Below are 24,833 nucleotides of genomic sequence, written 5' to 3'. Positions count from 1 at the left end.
TGAGTTTTGACATACACAACTATTGATCTGATAGTATGAATTGACATAAGTTTGTCATCAGAAGAACTAAAATCCTATTTCAGTTTGAAACTTTGAAATTTGAAACCAAAATGTGGTGATCATTCCTGTGAAACCGTTTCATTGCGAATTGACGTCAGTTTGTCATCCGAAGAAATGAAATCCTACTTCAGTCTCAAATCCTCTGTTTAATAGTGTGCAGGAAAAACAAAGTCTTGTAACAAATGATTTATTATCAATGGATCGGTTGTTCAATCAACGACTGCTCCCACAATTTAGAAACATTCTCCTCTGACTTGAAACTGTGTTCCTAATTCGGTAAGTTGGACTGTGACGTTTTTCTTCCATTCGCTGAAAATTTTTCGTTTTGCCAAAATACTTCAGGACTCTGGCAACTCACGTCTCATTTTTTCTGATGGAGCCAAGCCTGACTAAGGCGTTCAAATAATCGAACCCGAGTCTGACAGGGCGACAGTTATGTTTAATGAGAAGCGCCGGCTCCAAATACTTCTGAAAAGAAAACATTTTTTGGAACTTTCTGGTGCTTCAAAAACACTTACATCAAAAATTCCATCTCCATTGGAGATCGTTCCTGTGATCATACGGGTCAGCGACCCCGCTCCCGAACAATATTTGAATTTTGTGATACGATCGTCCCTGCTGTAATTAACAATTGTGTGCTACTACAGAATGCATATTTCATAATTTACATGCAGTCTTCTTCCACGAGCCAGCCTTCCACACAATAATCTCTTACACATTTGAATGTGACGTTGTAGTACACTTCAGTCTTCTCTTCCGAAAACGGCCAGATGGAAGAGACGGTGGCCACGAGGAGGGCGGTGATGACAAGGAGAAGCTTCATTCTGTAAGAAAGATTCGATTTAAATTTTGTGTGATTAGTTTCAATTCATATTTACAAAAATATGAGACTCTCCAAGGAGTGATAGAAACCACAGTTTCTTCAGACTGCAAAACCCAATCTTCTATCAAAAAGCAAAAGTCAGAAGAACATTCCGAATTCAGAACACGGAATAGACTAAAGTTTTCAACACTTAAGTTTTCAGAGACTTGGCTTTCAGCCCAAACTCACTTGATATCCAGAGCTTCGATTTTCCGGATTTTGAGTGTCTTCAGTGGGAGAAGACTTTTTCCTGATTGGTCGATATACCTGAAAGCAAATGTTGTAATTATTGATATTGAGAGAGTGAACGACGCATAAAAAATTGATTGAGAAAATTAGCCGAAAAAGGATAATAGAACTTTAAAAAATGAATTACCGTCAAAACTGAATCATAACGGCATACCGTTTTATTATTCAACTGTCTCCCAAAGAAATGTTGTCTATTCTAATTCATCTAATGGTTTAAGGTGATCTAGAAAAATGTTTCAGAAAGTTTGAGCCGATTTCAAGAATACCATTTTTAAGAGGAAAAGGGGAAGAGAGGAGAAAAGTGAAAAGCGCCGGTGATTTTATGCCTGAGGAGCTCGCTGACGAGGAATAACGTGTAGAGAAGAGGGTTTCCTTTCTCATGTGGGAGGAATATTTTATAGATTTTATGGCTATGGGAATTTTCGAAAAAAATGATCAATAGCTGATCATGAATCATGACGAATCATCAGAAAAGTAAAAAATTCAAACAGTTGACGGTTTTAAATAAGAAGAGATAAATTAAAAAAGTAATTAGTTGAGATGGAGCCTTGAGAAAACTATTATGAGAACTTAATATATATATATATATTCAGTTAGGGATTCACTATGATGTTGCGTTAAAAACAACATGTGTCATCAACAATTATTATTCACTCATAAGTAAAAATCGACACTAGTCTCCCAGCAATCAGAAGGTTGGAGAGACTCATTTTCTTGATTTCTACTCGAACACTAGGTTTTAGAGACACTCAAAGTTTGATTAGGTTTCTCTCTATCTACTGATTCTTTTTTGAAAATTACAGCCTAAATTAATAAATTGAAACACTTTTTCAAGCGAAAAAGAGAAGAAGAAAATGTAAACTGGAACAAGCCGGTGGTGATTCTATGCCTGAGGAGCCCGGTATTTATTGCAAAGCGTGCTGACGAGGCATAACGTGTAGAGAAGAGGGTTTCCTTTCTCATGTGGGAGGAATTTATGGCTATGGGAATTTTCGAAAAAACGTTCCCGATCAGGAGCTGATCATGAATCATGACGAATCATCTGAAAGATCAAAAAATCGAACTATCATCCCCGTCGTCAAGAGAAATGAAGACCACACCTCAACACAGAATTGGGATTTCTAATCTGCAAGGAAGTCAGTAGTACTTATAGAAGATGCAGAAAGAGTTGCGAATGAATTCAAAATCCACTACTCGGCTCGTAAATATACAAAGGTCTTATGAGATTAAAAAACGTTGATAATTGGCAGGAAAACGCTTGAAACAACATAAAAAAACGTTTTTCTGAGTTGAAATATACATACGAGATTTGGTTTATATCGTGTGGAAATATTTGAAGAGAAAGTTCTCAAGAATCTCCTACACGACCGTTCAAGACCGCCGTTCAAACGAATGGTACGAGATCGACGTCGACTGCCTGCGCCGCACTGGGGATTTTGTCCTCGGACATCTGAAAGAATGTCTCAAAACCAGAGCATCCAAATTCAAATTCCTTCCGTAAAATATACATTTTACGTATTTTCGGCTCTAAAAAACGTCTATTTGTTATTTCGATCCTTTTTCCGCCAAATATTATGAAACTAAAATTGTTGTATACTTATTAGAGACCCTGAATTGATCTACCTCGTCTAGATTCAGAGACTGTGCCTTAGAAAATATACCACTTCTCAATTCACAAAATTCTGTGTTGAGTTGTGGTCTTCGTTTCTCTCGACGACGGGGCTGATAATTCGATTTTTTGATCTTACAGATGATTCGTCATGATTCATGATCAGTTCCTGATCGGGAAAATTTTTTCGAAAATTCCCATAGCCATAAAATCTATAAAATATTCCTCCCACATGAGAAAGGAAACCCTCTTCTCTACACGTTATGCCTCGTCAGCACGTTTTGCTATAATAGTATATCGACCAATCAGGAAAAAGTCTTCTCCCACTGAAGACACTCAAAATCCGGAAAATCGAAGCTCTGGATATCAAGTGAGTTTGGGCTGAAAGCCAAGTCTCTGAAAACTTAAGTGTTGAAAACTTTAGTCTATTCCGTGTTCTGAATTCGGAATGTTCTTCTGACTTTTGCTTTTTGATAGAAGATTGGGTTTTGCAGTCTGAAGAAACTGTGGTTTCTATCACTCCTTGGAGAGTCTCATATTTTTGTAAATATGAATTGAAACTAATCACACAAAATTTAAATCGAATCTTTCTTACAGAATGAAGCTTCTCCTTGTCATCACCGCCCTCCTCGTGGCCACCGTCTCTTCCATCTGGCCGTTTTCGGAAGAGAAGACTGAAGTGTACTACAACGTCACATTCAAATGTGTAAGAGATTATTGTGTGGAAGGCTGGCTCGTGGAAGAAGACTGCATGTAAATTATGAAATATGCATTCTGTAGTAGCACACAATTGTTAATTACAGCAGGGACGATCGTATCACAAAATTCAAATATTGTTCGGGAGCGGGGTCGCTGACCCGTATGATCACAGGAACGATCTCAAATGGAGATGGAATTTTTGATGTAAGTGTTTTTGAAGCACCAGAAAGTTCCAAAAAATGTTTTCTTTTCAGAAGTATTTGGAGCCGGCGCTTCTCATTAAACATAACTGTCGCCCTGTCAGACTCGGGTTCGATTATTTGAACGCCTTAGTCAGGCTTGGCTCCATCAGAAAAAATGAGACGTGAGTTGCCAGAGTCCTGAAGTATTTTGGCAAAACGAAACATTTTCAGCGAATGGAAGAAAAACGTCACAGTCCAACTTACCGAATTAGGAACACAGTTTCAAGTCAGAGGAGAATGTTTCTAAATTGTGGGAGCAGTCGTTGATTGAACAACCGATCCATTGATAATAAATCATTTGTTACAAGACTTTGTTTTTCCTGCACACTATTAAACAGAGGATTTGAGACTGAAGTAGGATTTCATTTCTTCGGATGACAAACTGACGTCAATTCGCAATGAAACGGTTTCACAGGAATGAGCACCACATTTTGGTTTCAAATTTCAAAGTTTCAAACTGAAATAGGATTTTAGTTCTTCTGATGACAAACTTATGTCAATTCATACTATCAGATCAATAGTTGTGTATGTCAAAACTCAAAGAAGAAGAAAAAGAAGAAGAAGTTCATGAATATACCCGGAAGGGTTTCGTATGAAAATCAGTTTTAACATCCGTTTACTAAGACAACTTAGTTTTGAAAAAAAGTCTGTCGTTACAAAGTTCTTAAAAATATATCACAGTTAAAACCAAAAAGTTGGTACTGGCACAACCTTTTACAACAGAAATCACACAAACCCTTCCTACCCGCAAGGTCCCATTCTCTATCAATTTTTATCGAGAAACCCAGCAGACGGACCATCATATTCATAATTCGTCTCGTTATTGTTTTCTTCCTCAATATTAAAAGCTTTGCTCTCATATTCAAGAGTGAAACCAGCTCAAATGGTTTAAATAATACATTTTCTTATTAAGCAGGAACTCCACCGTTATTTTGTTCATGTTTTTCCGAATCATAAAGGTTGCATATGTGTTATTACGTACCAGTGGACTTCGCATTCCTCAATGAGATTCTATATGTTCAGCTTCTCATCTTCTTTCTAAAATTTTGGAAAATCCACCAAGCAGCGCAATTCGATGTGCAAGCGAAGTGCATAGATGGAGACTGCGGGATACAACCGATTTTGAAAAATCCCTGTAGTGATTTTAAATCCAAAGATTCCCAAACCAATAAAAAAATCTCGTTACAAAAAATTTATTTCAGCTTTACACTTTACAAAACACTTTACAAAAAGACTTTACAAAAACACTTTACAAAAAAATACCAAAATTGAGTTTTTTTTCAGATTTTTAAGTTTTGGAAATTTACTGATGTCGCTCCGTTTATTGACCCAACCACGTAGTTCCAACATTGAAAAAAACCCGGCATTGAATGATTCCTGTAGCAATGAGTTGTCTTCAAAATAATCACTCCTTGTGAGACGACATCCTTCAGAAAAGTAGTTCACCAGACGGATTGAATACCATTTTTTTTTTGAGTTTCTAAAAATTTGCAGAGCTTTGAAAGGTACCCATAGCGCTATAATCTTCTCACCTTATAATTTTTCAAATTTTTATTTGAGTTTTGTCATTTTTTGAGCATTGCATTACAATAGACAGAAGATACAGCAAAAATCCCGAAGAAACTGATTGAGGAGAACCATTTTGTTACCAATGAGCTTTACAATTGAGATCACATGGTTGAGGCTACCCAAGTTTTCTGAAACAGGTGGATTAGAAAAGAGAGGGGAAACCCTATTGAAAAGAAAAGCAGAAAAGAGAAGTTAGGAAGAAATAAGAGCTGATGGGAAACCAGGGAACCCGCTGAGTTTTTATACTACTCCAACTCGAGACGTAAACAGAAAACACCTTGCAAAAATAAGATTGAAGATCATCACATGATGTCTAAAAGGAATTAAGTCAGGTACCGAGTGTGATTGATAAGAAAATCTAGCCCGTTTTGTTCATATGACTGAGGCGAGTTGGGAGGTAAACAGCTGGGAGTAAGAGGATTCTGCAAACTGATAACAATCGGGTCAGGTGACATTGGTGAAAAACAGATAGAAAATAGTAGAGAATATAACATAAACAGGAATGTGTTTTTGGTTTTTTGAACACGGGTTACATGGGTGGGGAATTTTGAAGGACAGAAATCAAAAATAAAAGAGACGGAAGTATTGGATGTGACAAGCGGTATGTATTGGTCAGAGGAACACGAAAAACCTAAAATGTTTAAAGAATTAACGTATTCTAGCACATTTCCCGTTCAGATATCACATTTCCAAGAAATTTAGCAACTCTCAAAATTTACCTATTTAGATTTGTTCAGCACCAAAATGAACGGAAAAAATAGTGAAAACCAACCGTTAAGCTAATGACTGTCCACGTCCGGAATTTTTTTGGACTTTTTGATCCTCAATCCGTTTCCCTGACATTCACTATGCGTAGCTAAACCTAGAGTTGAGAAATATGGCAAAAATCTGTTTGCAGGATGACGCAGTTATACTGACAATACATACTCATGACCAGGAAATTAGCTGCGTTAAGAGCTACAGTAGGATATGAAAAAATGATTAAAACAAGTTGTGCATAATATTATTGTATTATTCAGTCATATGTGGATGATGACGCAATCAGGAATATTGTGGCCTAGGAAAATCAGGAAGGATTATTGACTTGCAATGTAACTGATTTTCTAATAAATCAAGTTGTACAAAAACTTCAATGTCTAGTCGATGTCTTCAAAAGACGTATGAATGAATTTAAGAAGTTTGATTGAAATTTCAGGCTCTCTACAAACTCCCTACATACCGAAAGATTAACAATTACCAATTAACACGTGTTAAATTTTTTAATGGAGCTTTCGTTGGTTTTTGTTATTGTGAATATGCACTAAATGCTTCAAAATGAAGGTAAATTGAAATTCGAATGTGCTTGATGTACCCTGTGCAAAATTTCAAACCGTATCCTTTATATTCCGCGGAAGTATGCCTTGGTGACAATAATCTCCTAATCAAGTGGACTTCTTACAATGGGCTCAACTCTTTTCTTGTCCTTATTTGCTCTCCTTTTACCTCTCCTGCACTGGCTCTCACATCGAAAAAGAAGGGAAAGGAGGGACGAAGAAAGAAAATGCATAGTATCGCCAACGCAAATACAGTTCGGAAAAGAAGAAGAAGGGCTTCTGTGACTAGGGTCAGTTGGGTTGGCGGGTTCCCGCGCTGGAGCACACACTTTGCATATCCCTCGTTTTCTGCTAACAATAAGACTCTTTTGTTACCGGTGTCTATCTACATGACCTTTTTAGTGTTCTCAATTTTACTTATACAGCTTACACATTTGAGTAGTTGTCGGGAAGGGGCTTCTGTTTTTTTAATATTTTCATATTACCTGTTTTAGTTCTTCCTAGCCTAATACACAATTCTTAGTTTTTGAGAGTACAATTCCTAATATCCTTTTTAGAAATTGGATAACCAAAAGCCTCTCCTAAGAGTGTTTGGATGACGAAAAAAACGTTAGAATTTTCATTACTAGTTCACGATTATGGAAAAGTAAAGTATGTATTAGAATGTCCCAAAGTCAACCTTGTAACAGTAGATACTCAATTTCTTTTTTCTGTTAACTTATTTTTAAGAGCCCTATTTCAGACCAGCTCCACGCTGGATCCCGCTTCGAAATGCTGCTCACAAAACTGATTCTGACCGCATCCCTCGTTGGAGTAATCTTCACAATCCGATGCTACAGTGGTGAGTCATTTTATCTTTATCTATTATAAGATAATCTACTCAAGTACAAACTAAATGGTTTTGTATCGTTGTTCGTAGTTTGAATTGTTTTTCGAAATTGCAGTTTACATATGATTGTAATTGTAGCGGATGAATCGCAATATGCTGATGTGATTTTATTTCTGCGTCTATTTTTGGTATTGTGTTTTGTGTGACATTTGACTTTCTGAGCAGACATAAGTATCAAAAAACGCCGTGTTTCACCTGTTGGAGTTCTGAGTTTTCATGATAAATTCAAACTTTTGAAACATTGTTGCTTTTTAGTGGCTTTTCAGAAAAAAGTTCCCAGGCGCACTTCTGATATGAGCCGTGTAGTTATTTCCAACGCATAGGTTATGCTAAAGCTTATCAAAAACTTATGCATAGAAAAGCTCAGGTAGCTATGGTTAATCGAAAAGAGGGAGCCGCTGGATTGTGGCAGGGTAAAACGACGCACATGTCTCATAACCAGGAAATTAGAAATACTATGAAATAGCTACAGTAGAATATGAAAAAGATAATTGAGACTTTATAGATGAGAATAATATTATTGTGTTATTCAGGTATGCAAGGATCAGTGAACGGTGACGCAATTGGAGAGATCGAACTGTTGGACTGTAATGGAACAGACTTTTGTATTAAGTATGTTACTTATAATCTTATTGGTTGAACCACGAATACACACCATTAGTGCACACCATAAACTAATCTTCTCCAATCCTAATTTCCAATACAAATGAACACAATCCGAACCTAACCGTTTCTCTAAATGAATAACATGACGATTAGTGTATGTTTGTCTCTATCTTATTAAGACTTAGTGTAACGGAACGGTTGCCAGTTTGCGCACCGTATTATCAGCCCTCCCCCGAACACGATCGGACCTGTTGTTTGGAGGGCTCCGCTCATTAGGCAAATAGAGAAGAATGACAGGGACCAGGTGTTTGGTGTACTTTGGAACGTGCTGGACGTTACAAAGGAGTACTAAATTGTAGAAAATTAGTTTAGATGGAATGAAGAGACTCTCACTAAAATATAGCAAAACTTTCTGAATTTTTGAAGATACCAGGAAATTAAGGAACATTCAAATTGTGGTTTCTGGTTAAGTTTATTTGGTGATTGTAATGTGAATGCGATGTTTAACCAGTCTTAATAGGCCAGCACCAATTAACTATACGTAAGCACTACATATAGGTGCCACCATTAAAAAGCAATTTGAAAAAAATTTAATGATGTGATGATAATCACAGCTATAATGATCGTAGCTTTTTTCACGGTAGGATACTGCTACAGTGACCACAACCATTTGAACAATGACAAAATATCTTGCTACAATGAAAAAAACTACTTCTACAATGACAAAAACTACTTATACAATGACAAAAGCTACTTCTTTAATGACAAAAACTATTTCTACAATGACAGAAACAATTGCTACAATGACAAAAACTATTGCTGCAATGACAAAAACTATTGCTACAATGACAAACCCGATTGTCCTGTTTTTAATTATTCCCATCACACCACCCTCATTACTGCATATTTTCACTTTCTTCTCTCCCGAAGTATGTTCCAATTCTGTGGCGATCAATGTGTGTGCATGAATATTTACTGAAAATCAGGCATTCGATATTTCCCACTTTTCCATTTCAAAACTTGTCCACAAAACGAATAAAATCACCTGCTTTTTGAATTTGCTCTCTTTTTTCATCTTTCTAGAAAGAGAAAGTGTGGGATTTTGCAGAACTAAATGTTGGAAAACTGCAAACTTTATGAAAACTGCTACTTTTTACAGACTTCCTGCAAATGGCCATGTTGGTCGGAAGCATTACGAGGGCGCTCAATACAGCTGCGATTCTGGAGAATGCCGGGTGAATTTTTAAGAATTACTAAAGTAGTGAGCTCAGAGCACGGTGGAAAAATAAAGAACTAAAAAAATAAAATAGTGAGGGTGTAGGGATCACTAATTTTATTTTTCATAAACCGGATATTTTAGTGAAAGACATCCGAAACGAAAAGACCGACGGAACTTATGAAGTGCATGTCGGCCAGCTCTGTTAATCTTAAATTTGACAGTTAATATCAATGATATGCTATTCAGAAAGAAGGATGTAATCGACGTCCTGGCGGTGGTATGCTGTGCTGTTGTTCCACAGACGAGTGCAATGAATCTTCACAAATTTTGAACCATGTCTTCCCAATTATCATTTTCACTGCTGTCATTATGTTTTTAGCCAGACATTAAACCAAATTGGAATATGTACATACATTTTTTAGTTTTAGAACGTTTACCCCTGATTTGAATATCTGTGATACCTCTTTTTTCTTATCTATCAATTATTACCGGTCTTTGTCCCATATTGAACTATTTTTAAAACTTATTGATTGATATCAATATATTGAATTTATTATTGTAAATGTATTATTTTTGTGTCTATTTTATAAATTTTCTTAGAATTCACATTGAAATTATTTTCTCATATATGTTCTTGATAGCAAGACAGTGTAGATATTATGCCTGCCCGGGTTTCAGTACAAAAATTGAACATTTTGAATTTTCGGCTATGTTTTCGAATTTCGATTACAACTTGAATGTACATATGATTTCTGACCATTTTTAATGAACAGTTCAACAATGTCAAACAACTTTTAGAAAAAATGTGATAATTTTTTATCGGACCTGCCCGGACAGGGCCGAAGATTTTGTAAATAGGAACCGCTATTCTAATTTGAAATGGGACAAAACAATTTGCAACTCGCAACCTGATACTCATCTTAATATGTTTCTTGATAACTTGAATTCAAATTATTATTTTCTTAAATCAACCCACGCAATATTTCCGTGAGATTTCTGCCACAAATTTTTTATCAGACGTCAACGCATGTAGGGAAACAGGTGATTTTGGTACTAGAAAACGATGATTCTAGAATTATTTCCACGGTGGTATCGTTTCAGGCGGTCGGGATGCAGATAGTTTCTTCCTTATTTAAAAACGCTGAACCTAGATCTATAGATTTTCAGTTATCATGAGAGACACTTTATATGTACAGTAAGACGTGGAATCGTTGTCTATTCTTTCTATTTCAGTATTCTGTCTCACTTGTTTCTCTATCGACTCCACGTTTCAGCTCATCCCTAACTCAACCTGTCACCGCATTTTGTTCAACCCCCAAACATATATAAGTAGGCGGAGTTTCAGCACAACAGGTGAAAACTCTTTTCTGGGCGGAGCCTATAAGTCAGTGGGTAAATCCGCCGCCTTTACTCTCATTCTTTCTTATTTCGTGCTTAGCTTTGATATTGCCTAGTGTTGCCCCCTGTTTCAACTCCAGCGATGTCGAGTCTCATAGTCGAGCCGCTTGATATTCTGACCAACAAGGAAACGCATCAGCTATACGAACAGAAAGGGTTGCGGGTGAGTCTAATTTCCTGAGTTACCGTAGTAGGTGTCAGTGTGGGGGAATTATGTGATAGTGTCCGTATATAGTTGGTTCCGTTTTGTCTGGAACTGTAATTTTTTGTGTCTCAGCAAGTCATATTACTGATCTGGTTTTTCTCTTGAATCCTGTTTATTTCATACAACATTTTACTTCATGTATCTCTGTCCATCTCATTTATCATGATAACTTCCCAATCTAGAACCAACTGATTGCTAATTTCCTTTTAACTCCAATCAATATAGTTGTCATATTATATCCATGACAACCATAAAAAGGAGAAAAATAGAGAAAATTTAAATATGCACGAGATAACCTAAAACCACCTGTCCCCCTTCAAAACGAAGACTACAAAAAAAATCGGGCTCACTCAAATTGAAAATAAACAAATGAAAACGCGATGATGAATAATAAACATTTTGATACATAGTACTGTGGATGATAATTAGGGAAAGCGGGATAAAGAACTTCAAGATAGTTCAGGATGTACCCCAATTTATATATTGATCAGTAGGTCATAGCAAAGTACATCAAACTTCAGTATATCCGGAGTACTCAATTTCCTACTTTAGTTACTATAGCCCTCCAAAACTTTTATGGTAAGCTGCCTGAGTGAGAACTCAAATTGTTACCCGCCCGGTTAGCGTTAGGAAATTTTCTTAGGATAGTGATCTTTACACTTTTTTAATTTAGGAGGATTGATCATACGAGATTGTTTCCACATTTAGTGACTATTCAAATAATGCGTAAAAGAAGAAAGATCTCGAAGAGTACAAACCAGAACGCGCTTTTCAGCCGGAAAGCAACATACTTCACGTCACTGCAAGAGAAATGGAGCTTTGCCACAAACATTGGCCTGATAATTTTGAAGCGTGAGACCCCTATCACATGATCAGCTTTTCACACTTCATTTCAGGCTTTATGACATCGGAGCGAAAGCCTTCGAGACGTTTCTCTTGGATCGTGACCATCTTGCGAAACTATTCAAAATAGATCAAGTAAAAACTGAATCATTGAGACAACATTTCGTACTTGATCGATGTGTGCTTCACATGCTTCAAATGTTGCATGAGACCATTTCCAAGTATCATGAGAAGATGAGTGGAGGGAAAATTGACGAGGAATTCTACAAGAAGCTGCAAACATTTGGGGGACGGTACCGATCATTGGCGCCGTTGGTTCCCGTAAACGAGTACTTCCACCTGTTCAATGTTTGGACTGAGGTAAAGGAAGACTATCAGACTAATGAGAAGTTGTATTCCCAATAAATTCAGATGCACATGGATTTCATCACCCTCACATGCTTCGAGGGACCAGTCTGCAGCGAAGAGAAAAATATTATCATGGGAACCTGGCATAAGATTATCGAGAGCATCAAGGTCCACTTTGTCTACGGATGGCACCACCGGAAATACACCATGACTCGCGAGGAGCTCGAGTTCTTCTCCAAGGACAAAGTCACCGAGCCGGTGAGTTTGAAGGTACTGACCGCCCCGTCAGCCAAGTAGTCAAAGAAAATTGATTTTAGAGCAGATCTAGACTTATCACAAAACTAACGCGACTGATGAGCAGAGAGAGTTTCAGCGACGGTATGTGTCAAAGTATCCGTGGACTCGCTTACGAGATTTTTTTCTAGCCAGCGTTGAGGACAAGGCGTCACCGACCAGGAAAATCTCGCAGAGTTCAAGTTCACCGTCAGTTCCAGGACCATCCAGGTACATGATTGTGTAGCCTCCATTGTGTTAAAGTTTCACACTCTCACAATACTCAGAATTTCAAAAAAAGCCACCGGCTTCACTGAAGCAGGTGAATTTCAAATTTCAAGTAGCCTCACACTTCTCGAAAAAAGTTTTGACATTTCAAAACTAAAGGGCTCTTCACAAAAGTATTTCCCACCGAGATTTCAAGAAACTACAAAAATTATTCATAGATCCCGTGAAACTCCAGCACCCCGTACTAACCAACTACGTGTCAACACCAACTCCCGCGAGGAGGATATCATTCAATCCCAGCCAATCGAAATCTGCGACATTAGTCTTGATTTCTTAAATAGCCCAGCCGACTGTTCCCCAATCAATTTGTCCAATCATTTTTGATAATATTCTGTTTTTTAAGGTTCCAATCCTTAATTTCTATATATATTTGTCTCCAGCCAGAAAATTTCACTATTTGTCACGTTTCTCTATATTTTTGACTTCAACATGTATATACTGGGATTAGTTCTTAGACACAGTTCATTTCATTTGTCAAATAAATCTCCGAAATTCTAACCAATCCTAGAAAACAAATCAAACAAATTAAATTTACATGCTGAATCCACCGGTAACTTCGAGAGTTGCCCCAGTCACATACGAGGAGAGATCGGAGGCCAGGTACAGTACGGAGTTGGCGATTTCCTCAGGTTCACCCATACGACCCATTGGAATCCCTTTGCAAATCTCGGCGAGAACGTTTGGAGGCATCTTTTCGGTCATTGCGGTCTTGATGAATCCAGGGAGGACGGCGTTGACACGGACATTCTGAAAAATTGAAGATAATAATGGTTTTACTAGATTTGAAAGAATTTTTCACCTTTTTAGCCAATTCCTTAGCAGCCGACTTTGTGAATCCGATGACTCCAGCTTTTGTAGCTGCGTAGTTGGTTTGTCCAAAGTTTCCCATCTTTCCGACAATCGAGGAAACGTTGATAATGGAGAGTGGGTGGTTGTTGTTTTCAACGGATTCCCTCACAAATGCTTGGGAGAGCTGAAATTATAGAAAATTTGATTATGAAGCAGAAAAAAGGAGAATCTATTGTATAGCATGTCTAATATTTATTCAGAAAAGTGAAAATGTGTTGCGAACAGTTTCAGTAATCATGTTTCCAACACAGACTACCCATTCTGAATAAAAATAACATACTTACAAATCGGACCGAAACGTGCCGACGCGTAACCTGTTTAAAACTCACTTTTACCAGCTGAAAAATGTACTAAAATGAAGATCTCGGGGAATTCTATGTCCGTAATCTGCTACGGATAGGATGGCTATTCGTTAATGTGCCGCGGGTTAGGCCACAATGAGTTTTTAAAGAGTTTCGCATTTTTTGGACTTTTCCCCGGCCCGCATCAGATTAACAATTCACCATCCAGCCAGTAGTGAGTCACAGACATAGAACTAGCCAAGATCTACATTTTGGTATATTTTGAACACCATCACATTGAGTTTTGAGCAAGCTAAGAGCCGGAAACTGTTCTTTGTGCCAAATTTCAGATTCACAGAGCCAGAAAACCGTGTTCTTCTTTTTGTTTTCAAAAATACAATAACTTACATGGAAAACTCCATTGAGATTGACTTTAATGACGCTGTCCCAATTGTCTTGAGTCATCTTGACAAGAGTCGAGTCCTGAAAATTGAATGTATTTTGAAATTTTGAAATATTAACTATGTGAGGACTTTTATGGGCAAGGTTTGTGCCACCTCTTTCATTTTTCAGTACTTTTCAATAGATTTTCTCTCCATGTTTACATTTTACAATTCGACTAACTTCAACAAGAACTCACTCTAGTAACACCGGCACAATTGACAAGAATCGACGATGTTCCAATTGTCTTCACGTGGTCTCTGAGTTTTTGCACACTGTCCACATCGGCCACATCGACAAAGCATGAAGAATGTTTTGCAGAGGTTGACGGGAGATCTTTGGCAGTAGCAGCGGCAGTATCTACGTTCCAATCAGCAACAACTACTCGTGCTCCATGATTAGCCAATGTCTGGCAGATAGACTTTCCAATTCCTGCTCCTCCACCTGAAAATGTTTGTTTTTCTCAAAATGTTCAATGAAAGCCAAAAAACGACCAAAAGTCTAATTTTCGGGCGTTTTTCGATAATTCTGATGAAATATGTCGATTTCTAGAAACGATACAGCGTATTGGCTAGGTACAAATGAAAGAGCGTGTTTTGTTCTACTAATACAATTAACATTCGCAATTATAACTATCATGTTATGTTTCAAAACGTTCAATGATAGTCAAACCGTTTTTCGGTTCTTCTGGTCAATTATCTCGATTCCTATATACAATACAGCTTTGTGGCGATGGTTAGATTGAGAAAAATGTTTTTTTTTTCAAATTTTATGGTAAAACCGTGAAAAGATGTGTATTTATGTAGTTGGAAAAATGTTTCAAACACACTTTTGCACATTCAAAAATATCAAAACCTATCAAAAACTCACCAGTAACAACTGCAATTCTGCCAGCAAGAAGAGCACTCATTTTTTGTTCCTAATGACCTCGGAAAATTTTGCACCGACTGTCGTGAACCTAGTAACTGCGCCGAAGATGATCAATATATACCTAGCGGCGAGATAGTGCACACGTTGAGGATGCGCTATACACGTGTGTTACTCTCTCCCTTTGTGCGACCTTTCTGTGACGTCATGCACTCTCTCGCATTCCACTAGTCTTTCCTTCCCATCCGACAGTTGTGTATTGGAAGGAGACATTTGAAGAGAGAGGAGTGATCTGTGATATTTGACTTGTGAAGTATTCGGGAGTTGTGGATCTGTTGATAAGTTTCAGAATCACCCGATTGTCTTATTGATAGCATGATGATGCGGGGAACGTGTGAAAAACGTGCGAGAAATGGTTAATGTGCAAAAATGGTTTCCCGAAAGGAAATCTGACTCGAAAACTAGAAAAGTGGGTCAACAGTAATTGAAAAACCACACTCGATACAAAAAAATTATTTGGGTAATTTTTGTACTTGTAATATACAATATAACAGTTTTTACATCTTTAATACAGGTTGGATATAAAATAACATGAATGTAGCACTCGAAATGAGACGTTCCACTTTTTTCCTGTCATTTTCAAAAAAAAAACACTTCTTGAAGAGGGGAGCGTGACCGTTTTTGCAAATTTGGAAAAAAACCAATTTTGCAACAGTGAGCTAAATAGTTCTAACTAGCGGTTGGAAATGAACTTTTCCGGTCATTTTGGAAAACAGTCTATTTCTGTCGGAGAGTAGTCCAACTTTCATAGACCCTGAATACATAACTGGGGACGCAATTTCCGAAGTTTCAAAAATTTTGGCTCATTTTAACCGTTTCATGACTATCCGAGACGCCCGGGACGTCCCAACTTATCCCATTTCGAGCGTTACATAACTGATTGCCTTCGCGACCGAGTTCTATCAATTTTCTGATTTTCAAAAAAAAAATCTGACGAAACCCATCACTAAAAGTATCAGGATCACCAAAACAATTACCCCCATATGACAAACACACAATACAAATATATTTGGTATGCTGTGGTCAATTAGCACACAACTCCTTTTTGACTGCCACTGATAAAAGCACACTTTCCAATTTCAACGTGAAAATGCAACTGTTTCTCTCTTTTTTGCTATTAATTATTTGTTTTTTCTCTTTTGCCAATTCTCGACAGTGCTGGGCTTTTGCAGATTATGAATATGAGGGAACACTTCAGAATTCTGACAAGGTGAGGTATATCTTTATATTTTCCAAATATTGATATCATGGTTGAGTTCCAGGTAAAGATGACTTGTCCTGGAGACTACTGCATGACACTTTCTGAGCAAGGTAGTGACTTCAATGTTTATAATGGAACTTGCCCAGATGCGTCCGTAAAAATCACAGATTGCCAGGTATTTAGACATAATTTGCGTTGTTTTCTACTAGTTTCAACTTTTTTAAGACAAATGGAGTCGGATGTCAGAAGGAAACCATTGGCGGAGTCTATGTAAAAGTGTGTTGTTGCAACTCTGACTTGTGCAATACCTCCCGTAGCTTTTCTCAATTTATGTCGGTTTTGTTCATGACCACACTTTATTATCAGAATCTATACTGAATAAATTAATAATTGTGAGTGAAAAAGCTAGAAGCTACATCGAAAACATTTGTAAAGCTCATTTTTCAAGTTTAAAGTTAGCAGGAATATAAAAATAGGAAATAAATTCCCGAAACATTTGAAAATTATTGCTGTGAGAGACGAAATTAGGAGAGGAATGGACTACGGAAAATGCAAATTTCTCAGATTAAAGGAAAAATTGGAATGATTCAGTTGTTTGGTCCAGTAGAGAATTGGTAGTTGAAGATTTACTGAAATGAAAACTTTTTTTTGAGAAATCTACCATCTCAATGAAGAAACCCCTTCAAATAACTTACCAAGTTGCTCTCTGGCATGATGTAGGAGATATCATCCCATGGATGGCGGTAGAGACCTTGCTTGAGACGAGATTGATCAAGATAGTGACCGATAAATCCAATAGATCTGCCCAATACAAAAAGTCCATTCAAAGATCCGATCTCAATGGTCTCCTCGGCTTCCGCCTTGGTGAACATTCCGCTGTGGCGGAGGATATCAACGAACAAGATTGCAATCGCTCCGTCGACATTGAGGATGAGATTTGGTTTTTTAGCAGTGGTGATCTTCTCGACTTCCAAGGCGTACTCAAAGAGTGGTGTCTCTTGAGCAAACTCTTTCTTGTCCATTGCAAAGCGTTTCAAGATTTCCACACGCTTGTCGGGGTTGTTAATCTGAAAATTGTGGCTTGAATTATGAAACGATCAGGAATCAAATCTAAACTTACACTCTTGACACGATGCCCAATTCCCATAATATGTTTTCCCTTCTTTCTCATCTCACTGACAAACTGGTTGGCAGACCATCCTTGGTCAAATGCTTCTGAGAATTGGCGAGCAGCTCCATCAAGCGCACCACCAAATCTGTCTCCGATTGTCAAGAGTCCAGAGGTGAGGGAGGAGATCAAATCTTTTCCGGCGCGAGCACACACAATGGTGTTGTGAGCTCCGGAAACAGCTGGTCCGTGGTCAGCAGTGAGCATCAAGCAAATCTCAATGAACTTGTTGGCGTGTGGTGGGAGGCGTTTCTGGAAGACTTGGAAAATTTTAGAATTTTTTCTCACTGAATGACGTACCTGGAACCACAACAATCCCAAAACTCCCCCAATTCCCATATCGGACTCCAAAACCTTGGTGATTGGAACTCCTGCGTAATTCAACTCCTCTCCTCTCTCATCACAAATGGATGTCATGAATGAAGCTGGTTTTCTGATGAGACCAAGTTCACGAGCCCATGCGTAATCCATTGGAACGGCTGGTGGTGGAACTTCTGGTTGTGGAACAATGACTTGCTGGCGGACGAGTTCATCATAGGTTTGGCGGATCTTGTTTCCAAGATCGTCAAAGGATTCTGGAACAAGAGCACCGGAAGCGCGGAGAGCTGCGTTCTTGCAAGCAGCGGTTTCTCCGAGAGCGTTGGCCGATGCTCCAGCATGCCCAAATTGAACCTCGGAAGTGATATGGTCGGCACATGTTCCAATGCACCAAGCGACCAGAGGCTTAGTCACCTTCTTTTGCTTCAACAAGTCCACAATTTTGTATTCTTCCACACCTCCAACTTCTCCGAGAAGAACAATCATTTTCACACGGTCATCATTTTGGTAACGGATAACGTGGTCAGTGTAAGTGCTTCCTGGATAACGATCTCCTCCAATAGCAATTCCTTCATAGACACCGTTGGTGTTTTGAGAGATGATGTTGTTGAGCTCATTGGACATTCCACCGGAACGAGACACATAGGCGACACTTCCAGGGCGGTAGAGTTTGGAGGCCAGGATGTTGTCCATCATTCCTCCGGTGTTTCCGATTTTGAATGCTCCTGGCTTGATTCCTCCAACAGTGGCTGGACCAATAAGAGTTACTCCACGGTCATGAGCAATCTGGAATACTTATACCTAAATTACTATCTTTTTCAACATTTATCATACCTTCAATAGTTTTCTTGTCTGATTCTCTGGAACTCCTTCAGCAATGATGGCAATAACCTTGATTTGTGGGAACTCGAGAGCCTCTAAGACAGTCTCAAAGACAGATCTCATGGAGGCAAACGTGACCATCACGGAAGCTTCTGGGTGAGTGGCAAACGCCTTTGCCATCGATTTGTAAGCTGGGATTAGGATTTCCTTCTGTCCAAAGTAGTACTTCTGCTTGTTATCTCCAGTAAATGGATAGGTGGAGGCAACGACTGATGGAGAGTTTCTTCTGCACACATAATCAAAGTCTAGCATTCCTTGGATAGCCTTGGCTTGTTGTCCCCAGACAATTGCCTTGGTATCATCCTCGAATAGTCCACGGAAGCTGTTCAATTTGTTTTGTTGTGCAGTGGTGAGTGGGTTCTCAATTGGAGTTGGACTTGGTACTGGGGAAGATGGAGCACGCTCGGTTCCGCCGGTCTGAAACAAGTAATGATTTGAAACCTACGAGTGAATACGCAAAACTCACATTACGTTCCGGGCTCAACAAGAACTGTCCGGTGGTCTGTGGAGCAGTTGGTACAGTTGGCATTGGCTTGACTCCGAGGGCTGCGCCAACAATAGCAGTCATATGAGTTTCTGGGCCAAACACATGGATTGGGAGCTCCAACTTGGTAGCGGCATCCTTAATTCTTCTCAATCCTTCTTGGTAATTCGGTCCTCCACGACGGACAAAAATTGTGACTTTGTGCTCTTTAAGCTTGGAAACAAAGGTCTCAAAAGCTCTGACGATTCCACCAAAAGTTTTCGCAACATTCGTAAAGTTAGCAATAGATCCTCCGATGATCAAAACTTTTCCATCTGGTCTTGGAGCTCCTTCCGTCATAACTGAGAGGATTGTCTTGGCGTATTCATAAGTCTGGGATTCTGATGGGTCTCCAGAGTATTCTCCGTAGTTGGCAAGTTCAGTTGCACCTCCAAGGTCACAGACGGTGTCACTAAACACACAAATTCAAAAATTTGTAACCAGATTTAATGACTTACGTGAAAACCACTGAAGCACCACCTCCTGCAACCATAGTCCAGACTCTTCCCTTTCTGTTCAAGATGGTGAGCTTCAGAGATGCTCCTGTCTTGGCATCCATATCAGAAATGTACTGTTCCTCTGTGGTTAGGTCACGTCCGAAAGGTGCTGGGAACTCAACATGGTTTGGCCCCCCATATGGTGTCAATCGGCTTTTCCACTTATCAGCGCACAAGAAATTGGCAGTTTCATCGAGTTTGGCAGCGAGATCCAAAACGTGGATTTGGTTGTTAAGAAGGACAAATGGGTTAATTTCAAGGTAAGTGAAGTGGAGATCTTTGTAGGCTTTGTAGAGTTCTACAACAAATTTACGGATGAGTTCACTGTCCTTAACTGGTCCCAGTAGGGTGGAGAGCTCCTCGTCGGATGGTGACATAGCTTTGTTATCAAGTTGGACTGGGATGGATACACTGCGGGCCTGAAAATCATAGTTGTAACGATTGACATTTTTTGATTTCCGGAATCCGGAATCCGGAACTCTGGAATTCGAGAATCCGGAATTTCAAATGATTTGCTCAATTTGGAAGACCAAGTCATTTTTTCGAGTGTTTTTTAATGATAAACAAAGTTTAAAACTACGTTTAAGGATCTAAATCAAAAAAGAAGTAATATACAGTGCCTAACACAAGTATAAGACCACCCATGAAAATGAGTTTATTGACTCAGCGGAACATTTCTGGTTAAAACTAATATCAGGAACCGGAATAAAATCTCAAAATTTTAATCAAAAAATTCCGAAATCCGGATTCCGGTCAACTATGCTGAAATGACTTATTGATATATTTTTTCAAAAATATTTTGTGTTCCTTACCTTCTCCTCAACATCTCCGATATCAACACCTCCATGTTCATAAAACATAATAACATCTCTGGTTCTCTCACTGAAAATCGCAATATACATCTCATCCTTCTCCGTATGTGCACAAAATGGTTCGACAATAAATGTATGAAGGCGTCCTTCTGTCTGTCCTACTTTCACATGAGTATTTCCTGTCTTCTCGAACCACGCCTTTAATTCTTGTGGTGTTCCGATCTTGACCAATCCCAACTTTCCACGTCTTTTGATCAGTTGGTCTGGTTTGATGACTCCTTTGTTATCACGAGCGAGCCACTCGTACTTGTTGGCAATCTCGTCGAAATTCTCACCGGCCTTCACGTGAAATGCATGTGGGGAGGAGAGGAGGCCACTTGATTCGAAGTATTTGTAAAGAACCTAAAAAGATTTAGAATAGGAGACAAGGGAAAGCATGATTTTTTTAAATTCTGTAGAATTTAAAGAATACTGTGTTCAGATCTGCTACGGGCCGGGACAGGTCACAGTACAAAAATTTTGAATATGATTTTTTTTTGAAAAAGGTCTTTCGACGATGTTTTTAAATAACGATAAAAAGTCAGGCATTCATTAGATTTCGGACTATTTTTGATGAAAATTTCAAAAAACTTCAAAAAATTTAGTGAAAAAAATGTGCTAATTTTTGACTTCGGGCCAACCGTAACAGCCGATACGATATTTTGCAAGTCTGCTGCTGTCGTTCCTTTTCAAGATATGCAAAATTGGAAATATCTATAAATTAGAAGCGGAGTAAATAACTTGACATTTATTTTTGTGTTTATTGGTTCTTGAGTCAGTGAAAACATGTCAATAACATATTTTGTTAATCTGCTATTATTCAAGAAACAAATACTTCAATTTTATTTCTGAAAATCTCAAAACAAAGATATTTGGAAAAATTCCAGAAAACTGAATAAAGCCAAACAATTATTCAGCCCCAAAAAACCAAAGCGACGATTTTTTTTTTGAAAAATGTTTTTTGTGTGAAATGTGTACACTAACGCTTGCATAACCTACACTGACAAACAAATAGAACGTTTGCCTTAGGCTGTGACCTTTTCAGGCTTTTTCTCCCTCAAAAACTGAACACAATAACTTTTTCTTACATGGAGTTTGTATCTTTGTAGCTCACCTCTTTTCCAGATAACTCGCTAACAGCTTTTGCCGACATTTTCTTTGTTTTTCGTACTTTGCTTGTTCCAAGGAACAGATAAGGTTACCTGAAAAGAAATTCAGTTTTATTTGAAAAAGTTACAAAAAAAACAAGAAGCCTTCGGAAATTCTTTTCTAATTTGCGTGAGAAGGCCAGACCGAACAAAAGAAAAGAGAAGAAATTTAAGAAAACAAGAGGAGAGAAAAGAGTCTCTTGAGGGAACGCAAAAAGACTCAGGCAGAAAAAGAAAAAGTGAGTAAACAACACGTTTTTTTGCTCCATGTCCCTGCGTCTCTAACCACATTTCGCAACGTGGAGGAAATTTGCATCAGAATTTCAAATTTAGTGCACTGGGATGGTTTTGAACTACTTTTATACCAGCTATTGGCGTCGAAAAATAAGAAAAAATAACAACTTTTTGAGATAATCGGTCTGGAAAGTGCAATCTGACACAGCAAGAAAACAAAATGAAAAAAAAAGAAAAAGAAAAGAGAGATGTATAGAAATCAGAAACCTTTTGGGATTTTGGGATTCAACTCTATCCTTTTCGCATCTTTTTTAAGCTTTATCCCCAGAAGAAAAGGGAAGATGGGAAGTTGCGTGGGCCTCTTTTTTGAAAAAAGAAAAGAAAACCGAAAAAAAAGAGGAAAACGTGACGTTCTGCCGTTTTGGGAGAGGAGGAAAGCAATTGAATATTCAGAAAAAAAGAAGAAGCATACAATTTCTTTTTTCGCGGGAATCCGAAATTTTTCTTGGGATTTTTTTGTGAAACTTTACTCTATACATGGGAATTCGCATTAAGACATTCGGACATACGGAAAACCCTAAGGACTCAAACCGTGGGGGTCTAAGATAAAATCAGGCCCATTTGAAAACAAACACCGGACAACTGGACTGACCACATCTGTCAGGAGGGCATGTTGGGAAAAAAAAACTAACACTCAAGAATCTTCCAGAACATTTGATTTCCGAATGACCTTCACCCCTGCCATTATATACTGGTCAAGACATGGTGTGATTTTCTCTCTCCACGTGTTAAAACCTTATCAATTTTATTTTTCCCTTTTTCCTACTTCCACTCCTAAAACCTATTTCCACTCCCCCAATTTTTTTTCTTTTGCGAGAACATGTGCATTCCTCGTGATACGTTCCCCTAGTCTCGGTACACTGGAAAAGTGGTGCCATGAGTGTGTTATCAGTATGATACTGACTTTTCAAAGATAAGAATGAAAACGATCGGGAGTTTTGCAATGACCAAGAGAAATACAACGGGATACACTTTACGTGTACCCGGATGACAGTGATCAGATTCGGCTACAAGACACGCATACGATGTAGATCGAATCATTTTGGAAAACGGAGACGAAGAAGAATGGAAAGAGTGGAAAAAATGCGGACGCGAGAATAGGCAGAAGAAAAAAAGCGAAATGTTCTCGGGGGCACAGAATTGTAAGGAAGGATAAGAAGAGGGAGGACGAAAGGTATTGAGGTCATGGACGAAACGGATAAAACGGAAAACGTGGTTGTGGTAGGACGGGGGGAAGAGAGGCTACTACGTAACAACCCTACCAATTACTCGGATCTTGATTTTGTATTGTACGGTTTATTGGAAAAGACAAAAATCACGTTTTCCGACGCGATATTTGAAAAAATTCTGATTGTTTCTGTCTTGAAAGTTTGATGACTTCATACTAAACATTTTCTTCCAAAACAGTGTCTAGAAAAAGTATTACAGAAGGAAAAGTGTTAGTGTGAAATGAACTATTAAAGTGAACATACGTATAAGATATTATTGTGACTAAATGCAAAGTTGCAGGGACAATTTGAGTTGTCGTAACGACTATTTTTGTCAGTTTTGCTAAATTGAAATTGCTGAACTTGAAAGACTTTCAAAAAACACCTGCATTTATATAATCAATTGATCATGTCATCATTTACGTGAGTGTTGGCAGATGTAGTTTCTTTCACTTTTTTTGCTATTTTTTCTAATTGACGATGTTTGAAAAAGTACATGAGTTTGACTAGAAATAACAGAAATAGTCCCTCTACTAATTGAAAATTGTCTTATGCCGGTTCCAAATAACTACAAAAGAAAAACTAAAAAATATATTTAAAAAAATAAAAACGTAAAACTGCCTTCTTATTTTTTGAGAACAGCAGAAAAAATCCGCCGCCATTTTCCCAAGAAAACAAAAAAAACAAACGAAAAAATTGGTAGCTGCCGGAAAATGCGCGTTTTTCTTCTAACCACGGCTTGTCAGAGCTAAAACTCGGAAGACAAAACGATGCGTCACTTTTTGAAAAGAATACTGGAAATCTTTGTTGAGTGGGAGGAGAGGCAAGGGAGTCTGGTATAGAAATTCAATCTGGTTAATGCATTTTCACATCAGAAAAAGCAAAAAAAGCTCAAAAAGTGACGGATTTGAAAAGACACCGACAAGAAACTATAGGTGTAGTTTGTGTTTTATCTTAGATCAGATCAAAAATATGGTATTCATAATACAAAAAAATATGTAGGTTTCAAAAAGAAAGAAGAGATCAAATTCTTGTTGTTATTGAGTTCGCAAGAAAAAAAGGCTCGAATAATAAATAAGACTTGCGAGAATTTGGCTAATTAGATATGTGCAATCCGATCTCAGAATGAGAGAGGAGTGAAATAAGATGTAAACAAATAATTAATTACTTATAATCTCTGCAGAATCAAAAGCATTTACGAATTTGTTGTACGTGTTTATTACAACACAAAATTTTCTGCGCGGAAATAAAGCTGCGTTCGTGTCACAATGAAAAACTTTGAAAAACTGCAGAGGTTATGTTTGTACAGCTTTCATGCAACGTCCCTAGTGAAAGATACATGTTCGGAGTTTTGCAGAGTGTGGTTATTGTTCAAAAGTGCAACTGTTACGAACGTGTGAAGTTGAGAACCATACATTGATTTCAGAAGTTGAATATGTATTAGCAGAGCCAGGATGAATTCGTGTCTATCAATAAAACCTAGACGAGTTGGTTGCAACCCGATCCAGCCAGACCCGAAATGGCCCGTAGGCCCAGAAAGGCTCGACAAAGCCCGAATGCCGTTGGAAAAATT

At 38.2% G+C, this 24,833-nt stretch overlaps 7 protein-coding genes across 7 annotated transcripts; 4 read left to right on the top strand and 3 right to left on the bottom strand.

Annotated features, from left to right (window-relative positions):
• Positions 1-293: 293 nt before the first annotated feature.
• GCK72_022295 (uncharacterized protein) lies at positions 294-883 on the bottom strand (the record flags this gene model as incomplete). The annotated part of the gene is made up of 4 exons (XM_003106876.2): positions 294-369; positions 419-528; positions 579-678; positions 729-883. 4 exons carry the CDS (start codon positions 881-883, stop codon positions 294-296), a joined length of 441 nt encoding a protein of 146 aa, XP_003106924.1.
• A 2,495-nt stretch (positions 884-3,378) lies between these two features.
• GCK72_022294 (uncharacterized protein) lies at positions 3,379-3,968 on the top strand (the record flags this gene model as incomplete). The annotated part of the gene is made up of 4 exons (XM_003106986.2): positions 3,379-3,533; positions 3,584-3,683; positions 3,734-3,843; positions 3,893-3,968. 4 exons carry the CDS (start codon positions 3,379-3,381, stop codon positions 3,966-3,968), a joined length of 441 nt encoding a protein of 146 aa, XP_003107034.2.
• A 3,406-nt stretch (positions 3,969-7,374) lies between these two features.
• On the top strand, positions 7,375-9,648 carry GCK72_022293 (uncharacterized protein; the record flags this gene model as incomplete). Its single annotated transcript, XM_053734742.1, has 3 exons — positions 7,375-7,444; positions 8,026-8,104; positions 9,564-9,648. The coding sequence occupies 3 exons, from the start codon at positions 7,375-7,377 to the stop codon at positions 9,646-9,648; spliced, it is 234 nt and encodes a 77-aa protein (XP_053578308.1).
• A 1,149-nt stretch (positions 9,649-10,797) lies between these two features.
• On the top strand, positions 10,798-12,996 carry GCK72_022292 (uncharacterized protein; the record flags this gene model as incomplete). The annotated part of the gene is made up of 7 exons (XM_053734741.1): positions 10,798-10,878; positions 11,696-11,772; positions 11,817-12,123; positions 12,175-12,369; positions 12,429-12,489; positions 12,537-12,615; positions 12,831-12,996. 7 exons carry the CDS (start codon positions 10,798-10,800, stop codon positions 12,994-12,996), a joined length of 966 nt encoding a protein of 321 aa, XP_053578307.1.
• Positions 12,997-13,203: 207 nt separating this feature from the next.
• On the bottom strand, positions 13,204-15,153 carry GCK72_022291 (uncharacterized protein; the record flags this gene model as incomplete). The annotated part of the gene is made up of 5 exons (XM_003106965.2): positions 13,204-13,419; positions 13,472-13,645; positions 14,211-14,285; positions 14,443-14,687; positions 15,114-15,153. The coding sequence occupies 5 exons, from the start codon at positions 15,151-15,153 to the stop codon at positions 13,204-13,206; spliced, it is 750 nt and encodes a 249-aa protein (XP_003107013.1).
• Positions 15,154-16,260: 1,107 nt separating this feature from the next.
• On the top strand, positions 16,261-17,456 carry GCK72_022290 (uncharacterized protein; the record flags this gene model as incomplete). Its single annotated transcript, XM_003106801.2, has 4 exons — positions 16,261-16,380; positions 16,433-16,546; positions 16,597-16,647; positions 17,025-17,456. 4 exons carry the CDS (start codon positions 16,261-16,263, stop codon positions 17,454-17,456), a joined length of 717 nt encoding a protein of 238 aa, XP_003106849.2.
• Positions 17,037-21,763, bottom strand: GCK72_022289 (uncharacterized protein; the record flags this gene model as incomplete). Its single annotated transcript, XM_003106814.2, has 8 exons — positions 17,037-17,438; positions 17,492-17,791; positions 17,840-18,643; positions 18,692-19,156; positions 19,206-19,674; positions 19,721-20,178; positions 20,572-20,973; positions 21,725-21,763. The coding sequence occupies 8 exons, from the start codon at positions 21,761-21,763 to the stop codon at positions 17,037-17,039; spliced, it is 3,339 nt and encodes a 1,112-aa protein (XP_003106862.2).
• Positions 21,764-24,833: the final 3,070 nt, after the last annotated feature.

This window comes from Caenorhabditis remanei, chromosome X (assembly GCF_010183535.1).
Source record: "Caenorhabditis remanei strain PX506 chromosome X, whole genome shotgun sequence".
In the NCBI taxonomy this organism is placed as follows: domain Eukaryota; kingdom Metazoa; phylum Nematoda; class Chromadorea; order Rhabditida; family Rhabditidae; genus Caenorhabditis; species Caenorhabditis remanei.
This window is presented reverse-complemented; position numbering and strand designations above follow the sequence as displayed.